The sequence below is a fragment of the Tursiops truncatus genome, chromosome 18, assembly GCF_011762595.2.
Source record: "Tursiops truncatus isolate mTurTru1 chromosome 18, mTurTru1.mat.Y, whole genome shotgun sequence".
Classification (NCBI taxonomy): Eukaryota; Metazoa; Chordata; class Mammalia; order Artiodactyla; family Delphinidae; genus Tursiops; species Tursiops truncatus.
The window spans coordinates 8811366-8828919 of NC_047051.1; the positions used below are offsets into that span (position 1 = coordinate 8811366).

Consider the following 17554-nt stretch of genomic DNA (forward strand, 5'->3'; position numbering starts at 1 on the left):
AAGCATTAGAGTAGCTAGCTATATAAAGAAAGTTTGTATGTTTTACCTAGACTTGATGCACATCGTGAAGAATAACACCCTGATTTATCTGGTTTCTAAACTGGGGGTTACATTCGTTATTTGGCTCCCATGCAGAGTACCTATTGCTTACATCCCAGATTTTCTCTGACACCATTCAAGGGCAGTTCAGAGATGACTGAGTGTCATTTATGTATCATTTTAAAGTTTAACAAAATGCTCTTAGAAATTAGGTTAAACCATAACCAAATTGCTGGTATTTGACCATTTGTGACTTCTGAAACAACAGTTTCATGTGGTATAACCAAATGTTATTTCAGTTAATTCCTGGAACAGACATGAAGCAGTTCTCATTTTACTCCTAACCTAAGGAGTACTCTGTGAGATGTTAGATGATTTACGGCTGTTAGGTAGTAAATAAAACTGAGACTTGAGTCCCAAATCCAGTATCATACGATAACTTGCTGATTAAACCAGATGGTTGGGAAGCTCTCTTACATTTCTTTATTTCCCTGACACACACACACACCCCTTTCCTTCTCTCCCTCTAACAGTTGACAGTTGCTATCAAATTTGGGGTGTCTCATCCTTTTTTTCTGGTCTGCATTTTTTGCTTCTGATTTTAAAGGTAACCATTTATCTTTTCTGAAAACATGAATGTGTAGGTTTGCATTTTACAAAACAGCTCTTCCAATTTATTTTCTTAGAATATCGATATATTTTGCAATGATGCAGAAAACAAGCTTATTCGTATACTTAATACAAATAATCCCAAGTGGTCCACCCCGACTAAAGACTATACATCAGCACCACACACTGCTCAAACAGTCCTTGGTACAGGAAATAAGTTTCTGGTAAGTTAATCGAAATTTAAGGAATTTTATAAATATTATATAGAGAGGCAACAACATATTCTGATGTATACCTAGTAAACATGATAAAATGTAATTAAACTTAATTAGAAAGTGTCATTAATTGTTAAGTGCCTCCTGTAGGTATAGGTTATCTGGAAATTTTATCTTGTTTATTGAAGCCAGAGTGTAACACTCTTTGGGGCAAATTTTATAAACAGTTGCTTTGATTTTTAGCATTCCAAGTACATTTGATTGAAGAAACTTTTTTTGCCTGTGTCTTTTTGCTTGGAGGACTATTCTATATAATTAGGGTTGTTTCTAAGTTCAATTTGATTTAACTCTTTAAATCACAATAAAAGCAAATCAAGCTGAAGTCTGTAATATTGGCTAAGGACTAATTCTTTAGCTAACACTTGCTAAGTTATGTATATTAACTCATTTAATCCTCACAACAACCCTCTGAGATAAAAATTATCTCCATTTTACGGATGAGGAAACTATGACATACAGGAGGGGTTAAGCAACTGCCTCCAGTCACAAAACTAGAAAAGTAGGAACACAGGCAGTCTGTATTCTTAAAATGGTTTTTAAATGCTTATCTTTGTTTAACTTGTTAATAACAAAAAGGAAAAGATTAAAGCATAAGTTATGTCCCCTACCTCCTGTTTAGCTTTTAATCTTCATCTTTCTTTTCATGTCATTTTTATATCCTCTTATGCAAAAATATTTCCTTCTGGAATAATAATATGAATGTCTCTTGAAATCATAGCCACTAGGAGAATGAAAGTGTGTGGCATTTAAATATTTTTTAATGAAAAGCTAATTTGATTTTGTTTTATATATTGGGACATAATTATATAGGCTACTTAATTTTTTTTATTAGATGTCTTCTCCCAGTAGTGAGATGGATTATCAAAGTCCGTTATCACTTTGTAAGCTAAAAGGGAAGTCTGTCTCCACACCTGCAGCAGCCCAAATGACTTCAAAGTCTTGTTGCAAAGGAGAGAAAGAGACTGATGACCCAAAAACCTGCAAAAAGAGAAGAGCCTTGGATTTCTTGAGCAGATTGCCCGTACCTCCACCTGTTAGTCCCATTTGTACATTTGTTTCTCCAGCTGCACAGAAGGCATTTCAGCCACCACGGAGTTGTGGCACCAAATATGAAACACCTATGAAGAAAAAAGAATTGAATTCTCCTCAGATGACTCCACTTAAAAAATTTAATGACATCTCTCTTTTGGAAGGTGATTCAATAGCTGATGAAGAACTTGCCCTGATAAATACCCAAGCCCTTTTGTCTGGTTCAGCAGGAGAAAATCAACTTAAATCTATCAGTGAGTCCACTAGGACTACTCCCACTGGTCCAAAAGATTATCTCAGACTGAAAAGGCCTTACACTGCATCTGTGGTCAAAGAACAAGGGAATTCCCCAGCCGGGACTGAAGAACAGAAGGCTAACATGCAGGACACAAGTACAATGAAAACTACATCCAAGAGACTGCAAAGGCGACAAAAACCAAAATGATGATAAATTAGGTATTGATACAACCTTTCCAGTTTGTAAAACATATACAATTTCAAACTCTACATCAGAATTTGCATAATGAGAAAAAGGAAAAAGTTCAAAATTTATCTCTGTGCTTGTATATCACAGCAATGCTCTTCGCCTGCTTCTACTCTTATTTCAATTATATATCTTAAAACTGTGACTGTATATTAACTAATCAAGAAAAAATCTCCTTTGAATCTTTATGACTAGATTTGGTCACTATAAATATTATTTTACAACCGAAGTAAACATACCTGTTTCTTTTAGATTGTGTCCTTACAATTAAAAGAAACTAGGTTTCTAAAGTGCAGTTCTTTTGACTCATATAATTCCTCTTAGTTTAGTTCCTATTTTAGGTTTGTTTTTAAGAGGTAACCCACTATGAACCAGTTTTCCTTAATGCACATGTTGGTTCTAATACAGTTTTATCCTGATCAAAAAAGTCAGGATGAGTAAGATGTTACAGTGGTATTTTCTTTTGACCAATTCTTTATCCTTAAGTCAGCGTGACTACAAGAAAAATAGAACCCTCAATGTACTTTCCTTTGATGATTCCAATGTGATCTGTAAAATTAAATTATTTATTAAAAGTTCAAATACTTTAAATCAGAAGCAGATTTCATAGTGTTAATTTGCTTTTGTTTGTTTTTTAACAAAATGATCGTCTGGACTGCAGCTTAAGAGAAAATCTTTTAAATTGGCACTGATTCTCCTTGCTTTATTTTTAGCCCTATCACAGGATTCAGCAGGTAGTCCCTTTTAAACCTAGTTTTCTCTAACCACCAAAACAGAAGAGAACCATTCAATTCATTTGTTCCTTTAAGTTTCATAGAGAAGAAAGAGAAAGCAGTTACAACTAGAAGCTAATAGCATGGAGAATCAGGTCTTTTAGTATGTCTTAAGTTTATATACAACATCATGTTTTTAAATCTTATTATAAACACATTTTAAAGCCAAGAATAAATCCTTTTAAAAAGCAATTTCCTTTCTTCCGTAACTGTGACTGATGATTTTTCTCACTTCTGAAAATTAACATAATAGTCTATTCTACTATTCTTTCTAACTTAAGTGTTCTGCCAGTCTTATTAATGTGATTTTTGTTCATAAAAGTTTGATCTTCACATCCTAATCATTCTCCCAGTGATCCAGTCTAGAACAGGGAATAAAACTTGAGTCTCAGATGAAAAGAAAGAATTAACGAATTTAGCCTTTTTTGTTTTTTTTTTTTTGATTCTTGGAAAAATTTAAGCTATAACCTCCTTCATTCTTCATTACCATTTAGACTACCCATTATGGAGACATCTAATGCACACACTCTTTTTTTATAAATTGTAAATAATATAGCCAAGCTATGTAAGCAAAATGTGAAGCTTGAGTATATGTGGATATTATCCCCCCAAAAGTGACAATTTAATGATTACAAAGTCAACAATGTATACTGCGTGATAAATGGTGAAAGCAATTTGTGTTACTTATTCAACAATCAATCACTTAATGAGAGCCTGTTGCCAGCTCTGTGAGTGATGCAAATGTTAATACACAAAACAAGTCAGTGTTGAATGTTCAAAAAATTATATAAATCAGGAGCCATGGGCATTGAAAGAAAAAACAGATCACTTCTGGGTGGGATAAATATAGTTGGCGGCATTTAATCAATGATTTTTATGTTCGAATCAGGCAAATATACCGGGAAACTATTCTGAGCTCTTTAAGAGCTCTGGATCTATAACCTGGGACTACTTCTCCAAAGCAGCCCAGCCCAGGTGAACCAGAAACCCTAAGCAGAGAGAAGTAAAACAGGAGGGCTTGAAATCTGATCCTTTAGACTGCTCCTACAGAATCAAGGAAAGGAATTCCCATCTGGGCTCTCCGACACTTATCGCCTCTGCTTTCCTAAATGAGTCAAGCCATCCAGATTGACCTAGTTCTGCAGTGACCACATTGACTAGGATACCCAGGACCACCTGGGCCTGGAAAACAGGGGTACTGTTACGTGGATTATCATTATTATTAGAAGATTATTATGTGTTGATCTTGAATACACAGAATTTAGCCAAAACTATACCTTAGATTCATTCAGATTTACTGAATTTTAGTTTTGTTGACCAAACTTCGCTACTCAAAGGAGACACCAATTTTTAAAATGTTAATGAAGAAAAGATTAGTTACATTGCTGGTAGTCATCAAGATGTTCACTAGATTTCAATGTACTAGAAATGGAATATGAAAGTAATATAGTCTTTCTAATGTGTAGAGATCAAATAATAATAAGTAAAATATAAAGTTGCTTTTGTCTTTACCTTTAATAATGTCTCCTATTATAAGGTTATAATATAGAAAAATTCGTTCTCAATACGGTAAAATTCTGTGGAATTTCTGTAATTAAGTTTTTTATGTTCTTAAACCAAAAAAATATTAGATTCAATGACAAATCCATATAAAGCAATACCATATATAATTTTTAATAACCGTAAAAGCACCATTATATAGAACACTTAATACTTCACAAAACATTAGAAAGAAGCTGTTGGCCAACAAGAAATAAAGCATACATCCTACATGGTCTTATCTGTGGTCTCACACCAAATTAATCTGATTCCAACCTTTTAAGATTTAATTTGGATTCATAAATTCACTATTAGTATAAGAGTTGTGGTAGAACTTCGTCTTAATACCACATAAAACACTGAGATTGCTCCTCTTAAGGCGAGCATGACTTTTCCATAACTCCATATAATCTACAGCCTGGGATGCTTCATTCCTTGTACTCCCAAAACTTTGGAGCTGCCAACCGATTAGACATGTTTATAGGCATAATTTTAAAAACTGCTTAATTATTCCTCTTAAAAATTATTGTTTTATAAAGGCAGGCTTGTTTTATTTACACTATTAGCTCAACAGCCAAAAGTTATTCAGGTTTAACCCTGTTCAATAAAGTGGTAGTTAAAACACAAGATATGACTTTAAATAATGATACTGGTTTTCCTAAGTGGCTTGTATAGCTATTAAGAAAGATTTTAACAGACACTTCTAACAATGATACATTGCTAAAATAAAGGAATACTTTCCCAAGGTGTCTGCTTTGAAGGACAATATTCCCTTAGGTGTGTACTTTCTGGCATATTCATTTTAAAGGAAAATCAATATCATCATTATAGCCACACATCTCACATTTTTGGATACATGGATGATCAAAGTAGCAATGGCACTAAAATTTTTCCTGCCTCCTACTTCTCCCTCACCTTTCCAACTTTCCTGATGGAGATGAATTTCCTGAAAAAATAGATTACTTCAGAGAAAGTGGTTCTGAAGCTTTATATTATAAACACTTTAGTTCATTAATGAGCCTATGTGGCTGATTATGTTCTTGAGTATGTTCTCAGGTTTCAGTTTTAAAGTAATTCTTTCTCTAGAGAAAGGGACTTTGTTTAATCAAATCGGCAGAATTCTCAGCATCAGACCATGCATATAGGATCACTTTAACAAATGCCTGTTGAAGAGGAATGTAATGACGTCTGCTAAAAAACTTTCAGGTTTGACTATTTACAGTGGAATTAGAGCTCTGACTACAACTGAACGAAGAATAAATACCAAAAATTGAAGTAAAAACTGATTTAGGAAAATTTTGAATGCCTGTAAGAGAGATCTCTAATACCCATGGTGACAACCACCCCTTCTGTTAAAGGAGCTCTCATTAGTGAAGCCGCCATGAGCCCTCCGGTTTGGGAACTCTGCGCAGGTGTTCCAGTACCCTGCACCGTCGGAAGGAGATGCATTGTTCCTGTCCTGGTTTCTGTTCGCTCTGCTTGGTTTTTCGGCATGCAGCACACTGTAAAAGGTAACATCATGTTCATACCGTTCTTTCATTCGGTGTATTTTCTCTCTTGGGACTCCATGAATGTTTCTTCTGCGTGGGGAAAAAAAAAAATGAAACTGGTTAGTTAAGGCAGCATATCAAAATGATATAAATTCTTGTATTTTACAAGTCCTATATTATTACATAGATATGCACTCCCTATTCTCAGGATGGACCTCTGACAAAAGCAAAACATCGTGTTAAGCCGTTATCTTTCAGGCTCAACTCCTGTTTTTCCTGCTGCCCTGCATACTCCCAAACTACCCTGAGGCTAGCAAAGAGCTAAAGCTTCAAAAGTGCTTTGTTTCTGGAAATCTCAATTCTGTGCTTCAAAACATAAAAAAGCACCGTGAGATCTTTTTATTATGTATTTGCCAATTTGTCATGCATATATCTATAATCAATTATATCAGTCCTAGATACTTCTAGATCCTTATAAAAACAATATTCTTCAATTCTAGTGGGCATGAGAATCAATTGGGGATGTAGTTTGAAATGTAATTACCAGAGATTCCATCTATGGAATGGGGTCCATGAACTAGGACTTTAACAACCACTCAGGTGATTCTGATGGGGGTGGTCCACAGATCCCTCTGGAAACACTATCTGCTTATAACCATAAGATGAACTAGACTTATTCCTAAAAAGTAAATTCTGATCTCACTGGTTACTTTAAATCACTGACGTTATCAAATAGCACAGATAATGAATATCAGAACCCATGCATTCAGTCAACAAGTTAGTATTATTTGGACATTTACTGCTTTACAAACTAGAAGCAGCATCTAGACCATAAATGAACCACAGACTGTTCAACATCTAAAGATCTGTTTAGCCTAAGTGCAAAAACATCACTCACAAGTGCAATCCCATGCAGAGGAAAGTGCTTTTAAATGTTCATTAATGAAGCATTTTAGCAGAATGTTAAATGTGTCCTTTTCAAGGACCAAGTCCAAGCCAAGATTTAGCATTTAGCATTATATTAGAAAACTGACCCCAAACTAAAGTCTTTCACATTAATAATTCCAAAGTTATCAATTTCCAAGAATTACCATTTCTGGCCTGAAAACTACCATGTCCATTTCCAGCCTGAAAAGATTCTTTTGTTCGGTCTGATATACCTGAAAATAGCAGGATACACAATGAGGAACTAGAAAAACAAAGAAGTACCTTGCTAACTCTTGAACGTTGAATTTCCAGCGAGTGTCAGGTTCTCGGAATATAACTTCATAGTTATTTTCAAGTGCCTGATTTTTCAAAAGTACATAAAACATTGAAGACATGGTACGTATGTTTGGGAATGTTTATGCTGCCATTTAACATTTACTCTAAATCTTTTCTAAAATTCCTTTTGTTTAACCAGTAATCCAATGCCTTAGTTTATGTTAACAAATACAGTTGGTACATTTCCATACATAGCCACTCTCAGATTATATTACGGTTCCCAATGATAAACTGTGAATAATTCTATTTACCATGACGGAAAATTACAAAGGTTCTTTGTTTTGAACATTTCAAAAATAGATAGCTGAACTACTTTTAAATGCCCTGTCCACAGGAATGAGGAATGAACTCCAATGGCTTCTCAAAGTCCCTATGTGACTATCATAGACTCACTGCTGTCAAATGCCTTGGCCTATTCCTCATACCTTGGTTTAGAAAGTGAGAGTGCCATAGGCACAGAGCTTGGGAAACAAAAGTGGTTTCCACAACCTTTACATATTCTTCCCTCCAAAAGTAGCTCTCCCTGCTATGCAATATAGTTTGGCTCAATTCACTGTGCCCCATTTCCTTGAGTTTAGAAAATTATTACCATTTCCATTAGAAACATCAAACATTGTTTACATTCATAAATTGACCACTACTTTTTTTAAATCTCAAACTGAACTTTCTATTATCACTATTTTTTTATTGTGTTATAAAATACAAAATGAAAAGAACTAAGTAAGCAGCTTTCCTCTGCATTCTTTAAATGGACACTTCTAATTTGGGAAGGATATCAGATATCATAGGTGGAAAATATTTAATTTCTGGGTCCTACTAATAGCTGTGGATGTCTGGAAAAGATTGTGCATGTCTAGAAATTAGAAAATAAAAAGTAAAATGACTTCCCTTAAGCCACTCTCAGTTAACCCGACTCTTGGTTCTGAGTTGTGCCTTAATTAACGTGACTCTTCACGTCCCTATTCATTTCTCTCCCAAGTGGATGCTCGATCCGTGAACTGAAGTAACCAAAAAGTTGATGCTAATTTTTCCTACATTCACCAAAGTCCCACAGTCTGGGCCTAAATAAAACTGATGAAAGTACAGTTAGAGAAAAGCATACCTGTATGTAAGCTACTTTGCCCGAAATGTAAAAAGAGGCTTAAAAATAGACTGCCATGAGCCCAGTTATAGAGATATTCACTTTACAATTAGCCAAGTAGGGAGAATACTCAGCTGTCTTCATCCTGCCCCTGTATGTTTCTGGATCTTTTCTGTTTTCTACACTCAGTAAGGAATGAAAACTTATTAGCACAAAAGATGAAATATGTCTTAAAACAGATCAGACATATTTCAAAAATAAAGAAAAATGTGCATATTGCTTTATTCATCTGTTGTTCTGACAGTAGGCAGCTGAGTTGTTACCTTTATATGTGTATTTATATTTGTATTCTAATATCTTAATAGGGTTACAGTGTTAATCTGTTTTTAAACTAAAAATTTCATTGCTCTAGAACTTCCATGCAGCAGCACTACATAGTACTGAAGTCCCCAGCGTGGCAAAGACAGAAGTGTGTGCTATGAACATCATCTACAACTCTGCTGGTGGCATCATCTAGTCCAACATTTCTTGGCAGGTTTCAGCAGATGCTCCTATGTATGCCTTCCCTTAGGAAAACAATCAAGACAGAAATGCTATCAAGAATTCAGACCAAGGACTATTTTAAAAATGTACCCTGAGGTGGTATTAGCATCTCAGTAAATTTCAGCCATTGAACAGCAGAGAAACACTAAAACCTCTTTACCTGCTCCCTGAGAGAACAACTATTAATGAATATGAGATCGTGGAAGATCAGAAAAAGAAGAAAGAACAAATGTTTCAACTTTCTCACAAAATGTCCATAACTGAAAATTCACAATGATACTTCTTCCTACCATGACTGCATAGGGCTTCATTTCCCAGGCGTGGAGGTTGGTATTATCAATAATAATGGGGGATATGCCATTCCTCATTGCTTTTCTTGCTGCAACACAATGTTATATAACAGTGAACAACAAGCAACAATCAGAGAAGGGTGAGCGTACTCCATATTTTGTTATTTTTATTACAGGATGTGCTCATTATACAACTTTAATACCACCTATTTCAGAACCCACTATCAATAATTTTATTTTTCCTGGAATCTAGGGAGGTTACACTCTGGCATTCTGTTTGGGGGAAAAAATGGCAGAACTTTAGATTAAGCTCCTTCCATAAACCTTTTTCATTTTGCAGTATCTACAATCTATGTGCACAACAGGATTTACCAGGGGTGTGGAAAGGAATTTGTCACCTCTTTTCTGGTTCCATTCATGAGCTTCCTCCAGGAAGTCAGGATTGAATTCATAGGCACCATCTTCCCTGAAGAAAAAATCATCCGTGCTGAAAATCAGGGCCCTGGGAAAGTCGTGTTGCAATTGTCTGGAAAGTGGGGAAATAAGAGATTATTTTATGACCATGCATTTTCATAATATAAATCATTTCCTTCCATCTCCAACATTTAGCAGTTTATGAGACCACCAGGTTTGAGTTGTTGAATATCAAAAACATGAGATGCTTGTTCTCTCTAGAAGGTATCACTCTTTCGTAGGGGGAAGGAGAAGGCTGACGGGACTGTGGGTGGTGCCCAGCTCTTGAAACTAGGAAGTGCTGCTCACCACCACTGACTTTTGCAGCAACCAGGAGTGACTCCAGATGAACCTGTGGAGGCTACGCTGCGGGTGTGACAAGAGTCATTCCTTGTGGGCACAGCCCTTACTGCCATTCCTCTGTGATGCACCACTGCCCACACCCTCATGCTGCAGCCCCTTCCTGCATCCCCTCACCTGTCCTGGGTCCCCTCGCCTTGGAGATCTGTTCTCCATAAGGACCCATCTGAGATATTGGTTCTTGCTGAGGTATGAAATGTAGATTAAAGTGATGTGATGTGTGTGCTACCTCTATTAGGTAACATTTTAGCAGTGACCTAAACCGAATTTTAAAGCCACAGCAGGAGAAGAAAAGAGGCAGATTCCAACATTCCCCATGCCTTCCTAAACCTCTATCACTCTCTCTAAATATGAAAATATCACAGAAAAAAGAAAAACCATCATGGAGTTCCCCCTTTAAAGCAAAAAAACCCATTAAATTCTGCACAAGAAAAACTTCACAGGGCTTCCCTGGTGGCGCAGTGGTTGGGAGTCCGCCTGCTGATGCGGGGGACGCAGGTTCGTGCCCCGGTCCGGGGGTATCCCACGTGCCGCGGGGCGGTTGGGCCCGTGGGCCATGGCTGCTGGGCCTGCGCGTCCGGAGCCTGTGCTCCGCGACGGGGGAGGCCACAGCGGTGAGAGGCTCGCGTACCGCAAAAAACAAAAACAAAAACAAAAACAAAAAACCAAAACTTCACAGAGAAGATGTTCCCACTAGAAATCCTTATTCAGACTTTTCTGGGGAGAAGATGGCTATTATGCTAGATAGGTAACTGGGTAAATCTCTGAGCCTCTTTTCTTCATCTGTAAAAACTGTGGATAATGTCACCTATCTCGCTAAGTTAGGATGATGACTTAATAACTTGAGGAAGCACCTCGCGCAGCACCTGACACAATGAATGTATGTTTATTTCTCTTCTCCCTGCAGCACTCACCAGCATAATTCTAACATCAAACAAATTCACCAGGCAAATAGAGTACATAACAAAATGGCCATGCTCAGAATAAAAAGAAATTTAAAAGTTGGAGGAAAAAAATGTTGGAGGGTGACAAGGGCAGGAAATGTAAAGAGAAAACAGAACTATTCAACTGTTTGTTCTTCCCCATCAAGAAGAATTCTCTTTAATCAGGAAAGAACGCAAGGCACTGAAACCACAGATAATGAAGCGCTTGGGTTGAAACACTTGGGTTCAATTCTTGACTACTCAGTCATGTGATCTCTCTCTCTAAGCTTCTGTTTTCCTGACTGAAAACTTGTATAATAATCACTACCTATTAAACAGAGCTTCTAGTAAGGCTCAAATGAGATTAGGTATGGGAAAACATTTTCCAAGAGGTAAGGCACTTTACAAATGTGAGGTATGTTATTTTATTGATAATGAAAACAAATGAAGTCAAATTTTCCAACTAAGACTGTTTACATGGCATCATAGTAAAGTACATTGGAGTGTGTACATAATGGGAGAGGTGGTGAAGAAAATGTGGCCATTTTAAATCTACCACAGATACAGAAACTGACATGAAAGAAAAGTATAAAGATCTGATGAAACAAATTCGCATAGTTTCCTTGTAAATGTCTTTTTGATTTTAAAGACACTCAAACTGAAAAGCCCAAATCATAGATCCAAACTTTACCTCCATGAGAACAATTATTATAAAGACACCTTAGAAGAAAATCTAAGGGCAACACTAACTGCATTTTCAGGTGTGTGTATTTTATATTTGTAAATGCTTTACAGTTTTTAAATTATTTTCATAAATATTATCTAGTCTAAATCATGAAAGCTTCATTCAGAGTTTAAATAATACTGTGTAACTTATTTTCCTTATCTTTTGTGTACTATGTTAAGCAACTCTGGATATTAGTTCCAGGACTTTTTTTTTTTTGATATCCCTTCTAAATCTGGTTTCATTTGTTTTCCTATTAAGTCTGCCACTTATAGGTTTTGTTTTGCCATCTTCAGAGTTGAGTTTTTCTTTTCATAGACATAGCCGTATCTACTCATGTTTTCCACTGTAGCCTACATGGTCCTACTAACAAACAGGAAGGCAAAAATATGAGTATTTTTCACCTTTACAACTCGGATGGAATGTGTGGGCAAGGGAGGAAGAAAAAGCGGTCTTCATGATCTTACTGAATGATCATTCCTTCGAAAACTTGTTTTATCTTCACCTGAATGTTAAATTAGCACTGGCAGTCATGGTACATCTTGAATATGCAAGACAATAAAAGCTCTCCTAGCTAAATGAAAAACTGATTAAATAGACAATCCTGAGAGTCTCAAACTTAAGTGGAAGCAATAAATACCATTCCATCAGCTTCAGAAGTGATGAGGATAATGCCCCAGCTCTAGCTTGCTTTATGGTGGTCAGGAGCCTCATGCATTAGGGAAATTGAGAGAATGAAAATAAAAGGGAAAAAAATAGAAAGACAATTACATCCACATAATTTTCACCTCCACAGCTCCCCCCAAATTCACTTGAAAGCACTACTGTGAAGAGAAACTCAAGGCTCTAATCTTGATTTCACAACTTACATCATTCTTTTATTTAATAATAGAGAACCATGGGAATATATTTAGATATCTATTAGTTACTCCCCACTCGCTGACAAAAGTCCAACATTAGTATGTAATTTTGAGTTGTACCCCTAACTTTTTATTATGGAAATTTTCCAACATGCAAAAATAGGCAGAATAATATAATCATTCCCCACGTACCCATCGTCCAGCTTTAACAATTATCATCATATGGCCAGTTTTGTTCCATCTGCTTCATACTTCATTTCAGCAAATACCGCATCAGCGTTCAGATTTCCCTGATTTTCTCATAAACATATTACTATAATCGGTTTGTGTGAATCAAGAGCTAAACAAGATCCACACTGCTGGGCTGCCACGTCCCTTGTCTCATTTATTCCATACTTGGCCTCTCCTTTTTATTGCCACCTGAACTTCCCCCCCCAACCTTTTATATGTAGAAAAGGTTCAAACCTATAGAAATGAGTTGAAGGAATAATACTATGAACTCTCCTTACCCTTCACCTACAGTTGTTAACATTTTGCCTCATTTATTTTACATCTCTCGCATATGTATTTTTGATGTACCGTTTAAAAGTAAGTTGCAGACATCATGATACTTTGTTCCTAAATGCTTTGTCAAGTATCTTCTATAAATAAGAACATTCTCCTACATAATTATATCACATCTTAAAAATAACATTAATTTACATTACTTTATTATAATTATAAATTATACCAAATATTATAAATATATACTATAAATAAATTATAAGTGTATTAATTTACATTGTAATTTTACATTATAGCTATTTATAATAGCTAATGTTAATAGATTTTTTTATTTTAAAATTTCCTTCATGGTACCAATAATATCTTTCATAGGTTCAAGTACTGCATTTGGTTATTATGTCTCTTTGGTGTCTTTTCATCTAGAACTGTCATGCCTTCTTTGGTTTCCCTTTTTGAAAAGTCTAGTCGGTTGGCTTGAGACTGCCCCACATTCTGGGTTTGCATGATTGTTTCCTCATAATTAGATCTAGGTTAAACATTTTTAGAAGGAACGTACAGAGGTGATGTTTGTGTACTTCTGATTGCACATAATGACCATTTGTACCATTGTGCTAAGTTTGACCACTTGGCTAAAAGGTGCTGTCAGCTAGATCTCTCCACTGTAAAGGTGCACTGCTTCCCTTGTAATACTATGTAATGCTGGTGGGCAGGGGGTTGTGAAACACGAGACTCCACGTAACATCCTGTTCCCCAACAACCTTTCCCTCAACGATCTTTACATTCATTGCCGATCACTGCCAAATCAGTTATTACATTGGGAATTGCAAATACTGATTACCCCATGTAATTTCTTCTATATTTACTAGGTGGCATTGTCTAGTAAGGAAGAGCTCTCTTTCCCTGTCCCCTTTTGATAATGCTTACCATCATTATTCTTTATGATGAGCAAATGGCCCCAAATCTGACCAGCAGGTACCCCTTCAAGCTGGTTCCTGTGTCTTTGTCTACACCAACCTTAAAAATACAACTTTTCCTTTCTTATTAGCAAAGTAATACATATTCAAGGCAAAATATTTTGAAAGAGAAAACTGCAAAATAGGAGAGGTTCCTATATTCCCCCACTTAAAAATAATTGTTAATATTTTGATCCTTTTTCCAGGGGACAGAATTTTTTTCTTTTTCTCTCATCTGATATTTTGTTATATAAAAACAGAAACATAATGTAGAGAATACCAACTTATTTTCACCAAACTTATTTCCACAGCAATTATTTCCTACCTCATGAAATATGACTTTGTGCCATTATTTTTAATGATTATGACATAGTTATTCATATGGATGTACCATAATTTACTTAACCAATGCTCTGTGGGGTTAGGTATTTAGTTTGGCCCCAACTTCTTTGATTACCAGCAAGTTTAAATACTTTTTCTTATGCGTGCTGGTCATTTAGAGATATTCTTTTGTGAACTGCATTTTCATGTCCTAATAAAACCTCCTTATTGGGAGGTTTATGGCTTTCTTTTTGAATATGTAAAATTCTTAAGTACATCAATTTCTTTTTAATTTTGTTTATAATGAACTCTAACATACAAGTCTCAGTTATTAGAAGTTTTCTTAGTCACATGTATCCATCTTTTATTTTCTACTTTCTGTCTTTGGTAATATATTTACAAGTCTTTCCCAACCCAAGATTATGTAAATATTCATCCATGTTCTATTACATTTTACTACCCAGTCCGTCTAAAATTTTAGTTTAGTATGTGGCAGTGGTTAAGACAGAATGGAAATGGACCCCTATCTTAAACCGCTCACAAAAACTTGAAATGGAGTAAAGACTTAAACATAAGACCTGAACCATAAAACTCCTAGAAGAAAGCATAGGGGAAAATCTCCTTGACATTGGTCTTGGCAATGATTTTTTGGATATTACACCAAAAAGCAAAAGCAATAAAAGCAAAAATTAATAAGACTACATCAAACTGAAAAGCTTCTGTACAGCAAAGGAAACAATCAACAAAATAAAAAGGCAATCTACCAAAAGGAAGAAAATATTTCTAAATCATATATCTGATAAGGGATTAATATCCAAAATATATAAATAACTCATATAACTCATTAGCAAAAACCAAACAATCCAATTTAAAAATGGGCAGAGGATCTGAATAGACATTTTTCCAAAGAAGACATACAAATGGCAAACAGGTACGTAAAAAGGTGCTCAACATCATTAACCATCAGGGAAACGCAAATCAAAACCACAATGAGCTGTCACCTCACACCTGTTAGAATGGCTGTCATCAGGAAGACAAGAGATTAAAAGTGTTGATGAGGACGTGGAGAAAAGGAAAACCTTGTGCACAGTTAGAAGGAATGTAAATTAGTGCAGCCACTGTGGAAAACAGAATGGAGGTTTCTCAAAAAATTAAAAATAGAACTACCATAAAATCCAGTAATCCCACTTTTAGTTATATACCCAAAGAAAATGAAAACAGGATCTTGAAGAGTTATCTGCACTCCCATGTTCACTGAACCATTATTCACAATAGCCAAGATATGAAAACAACCTAAGTGTCTGTCAATGGACAAATGGATAAATGTGGTAAATATATACAATGGAATATTATTCTGCCATGAGAAAGAAGGAAATCCTGCCATTTGTGACAACATGCATGAACCTTAATGGCATTATGTTGTGAAATAAATCAGAGAAAGATAAATACTGTATGATCTCACTTATATGTGGAATCTAAAAAAGTTGAACTCATAGAAAGAGAGTATAGTGGTGGTTACCAGGGGCTGAAGGTGTGGGAAATGGGGAAATGTTGCTCAAAGAGTACAAACTTCCAATTATCAGATGAATAAATTCTGGGGATCGGGAGCTTCCCTGGTGGCGCAGTGGTTGAGAGTCCGCCTGCCGATGCAGGGGACACGGGTTCATGCCCGGGTCTGGGAGGATCCCACATGCCGCGGAGCGGCTGGGCCCGTGAGCCATGGCCGCCGAGCCTGCGTGTCCGGAACCTGTGCTCCACAACGGGAGAGGCCACAACAGTGAGAGGCCCGCATACCGCAAAAAAAAAAAAAAAAAAAAAATTCTGGGGATCTAATGCACAGCATGGTGGTTATAGTTAATACTGTTATTATACACTTGAAAGTAGCTGAAAGAGTAGATCTTAAATATTCTCATCACAAAAAAAGAATGGTAATTATGTGGCACAATGGAGGCATTGGCTAACAACAGTGGTAACCATTTTTCTTTTTTAAAAAAAATTAATTTATTCATTTATTTTTGGCTGTGTTGGGTCTTCGTTGCTGTGTGCAGGCTTTCTCTAGTTGCTGCGAACGGGGGCTACTCTTCATTGCGGTGGCTTCTCTTGTTGCGGAGCACGGGCTCTAGGTGCACGGGCTTCCATAGTTGTGCCTCGCGGGCTCTAGAGTGCAGGCTCAGTAGCTGCGGTGCACGGGCTTAGTTGCTCTGCGGCACGTGGGATCTTCCCAGACCAGGGCTCGAACCTGTGTCCCCTGTATTGGCAGGTGGATTCTTAACCACTGCGCCACCAGGTATGTCCGGTAGTAACCACTTTTCAATAAAGAAATGTATCAAATCAACATATTGTACACCTTAAACTTACACAATGTGTTAATTACACCTCAATAAAGCTGGCGGAAAAAAAAAGACCAGAGAGTGGTACAGCTGGATTAAAACCCAGGCTTCTGGCCTCAGAGCTATACACTAAACCACTGTGATTGAGTGCTATAAGATAAACAAACCACATTTATCCTTTTCTCTAGTGACATTGAGGTTGTTTGCAATTTTCTCTATCATGAACAACTTTTCGTGAACATCACTGTGCCAATCTCCTTGTGCATATGTACAATGTCTCCTGAGGGTATATACTCCAAGTGGAATAGCTATTAAATCCTTTTTGTTTGTTTTTTGAAAGAACAGAGCAGAGCAGATGTTATTTAAAATTTCCTTCTTTCCTTCAGAAAAAAATTTTTCTCTCTGATAGAATATATGTTCCATGAAGGCAGGGATTTTTGTTTCCTTTGTTCACCGTTCTATTCTAAGCATCTAGAAGAATGCCAGGTACATGAGAGATAATAAATATTTGGTAACTGTATGAATGGTTCTTGAATGTTAGGCTCTGTTGTCTTAATTATGTAAACTTTGTATAGGGTCCCAAACTGTGTGAGGAGAATTTCTATTTACTCATCTTTACATGTTGAGAATTTTACCCAAACTTCAGATTTACCCCCAAAGAGGACTGGGAGAGAGAATTCTTAGATTCCAGCACTCCCTCTAGATGTTACT

The 17554-nt window shown here is 36.3% G+C and overlaps 2 protein-coding genes across 13 annotated transcripts in view; one reads left to right on the plus strand and one right to left on the minus strand.

The window, feature by feature from the left end:
* The window catches only part of BRCA2 (BRCA2 DNA repair associated), a 63748-nt gene extending 51106 nt beyond the window's left edge, over positions 1–12642 (plus strand). For 4 of the 6 annotated variants that reach the window (XM_033843571.2, XM_073795023.1, XM_019936763.3 and 1 more), the window contains 4 exons: positions 726–872; positions 1756–2408; positions 6107–6259; positions 8995–12642. In XM_033843571.2, the coding sequence (XP_033699462.1) occupies positions 726–872; positions 1756–2397 (789 nt within the window). In that variant the 3' untranslated portion in view covers positions 2398–2408; positions 6107–6259; positions 8995–12642. Of the gene's footprint in view, positions 1–725; positions 873–1755; positions 2409–6106; positions 6260–8994 lie in introns of those variants that run through there. The other 2 variants (XM_033843574.2, XM_073795024.1) reach the window with 2 other exon arrangements.
* Positions 1–17554, minus strand: part of N4BP2L1 (NEDD4 binding protein 2 like 1) — a 35355-nt gene that overhangs the window by 7255 nt on the left and 10546 nt on the right. Inside the window, exons 2-5 of one of the 7 annotated variants that reach the window (XM_019936769.3) lie at positions 9814–9941; positions 9416–9504; positions 7448–7524; positions 6278–6328 (exon numbers count right to left, since the gene is read on the minus strand). In XM_019936769.3, the coding sequence (XP_019792328.1) occupies positions 6278–6328; positions 7448–7524; positions 9416–9504; positions 9814–9941 (345 nt within the window). Of the gene's footprint in view, positions 1–1948; positions 2042–4859; positions 6329–7329; positions 7399–7447; positions 7525–9415; positions 9505–9813; positions 9942–17554 lie in introns of those variants that run through there. The other 6 variants (XM_033843580.2, XM_019936768.3, XM_019936770.3 and 3 more) reach the window with 6 other exon arrangements.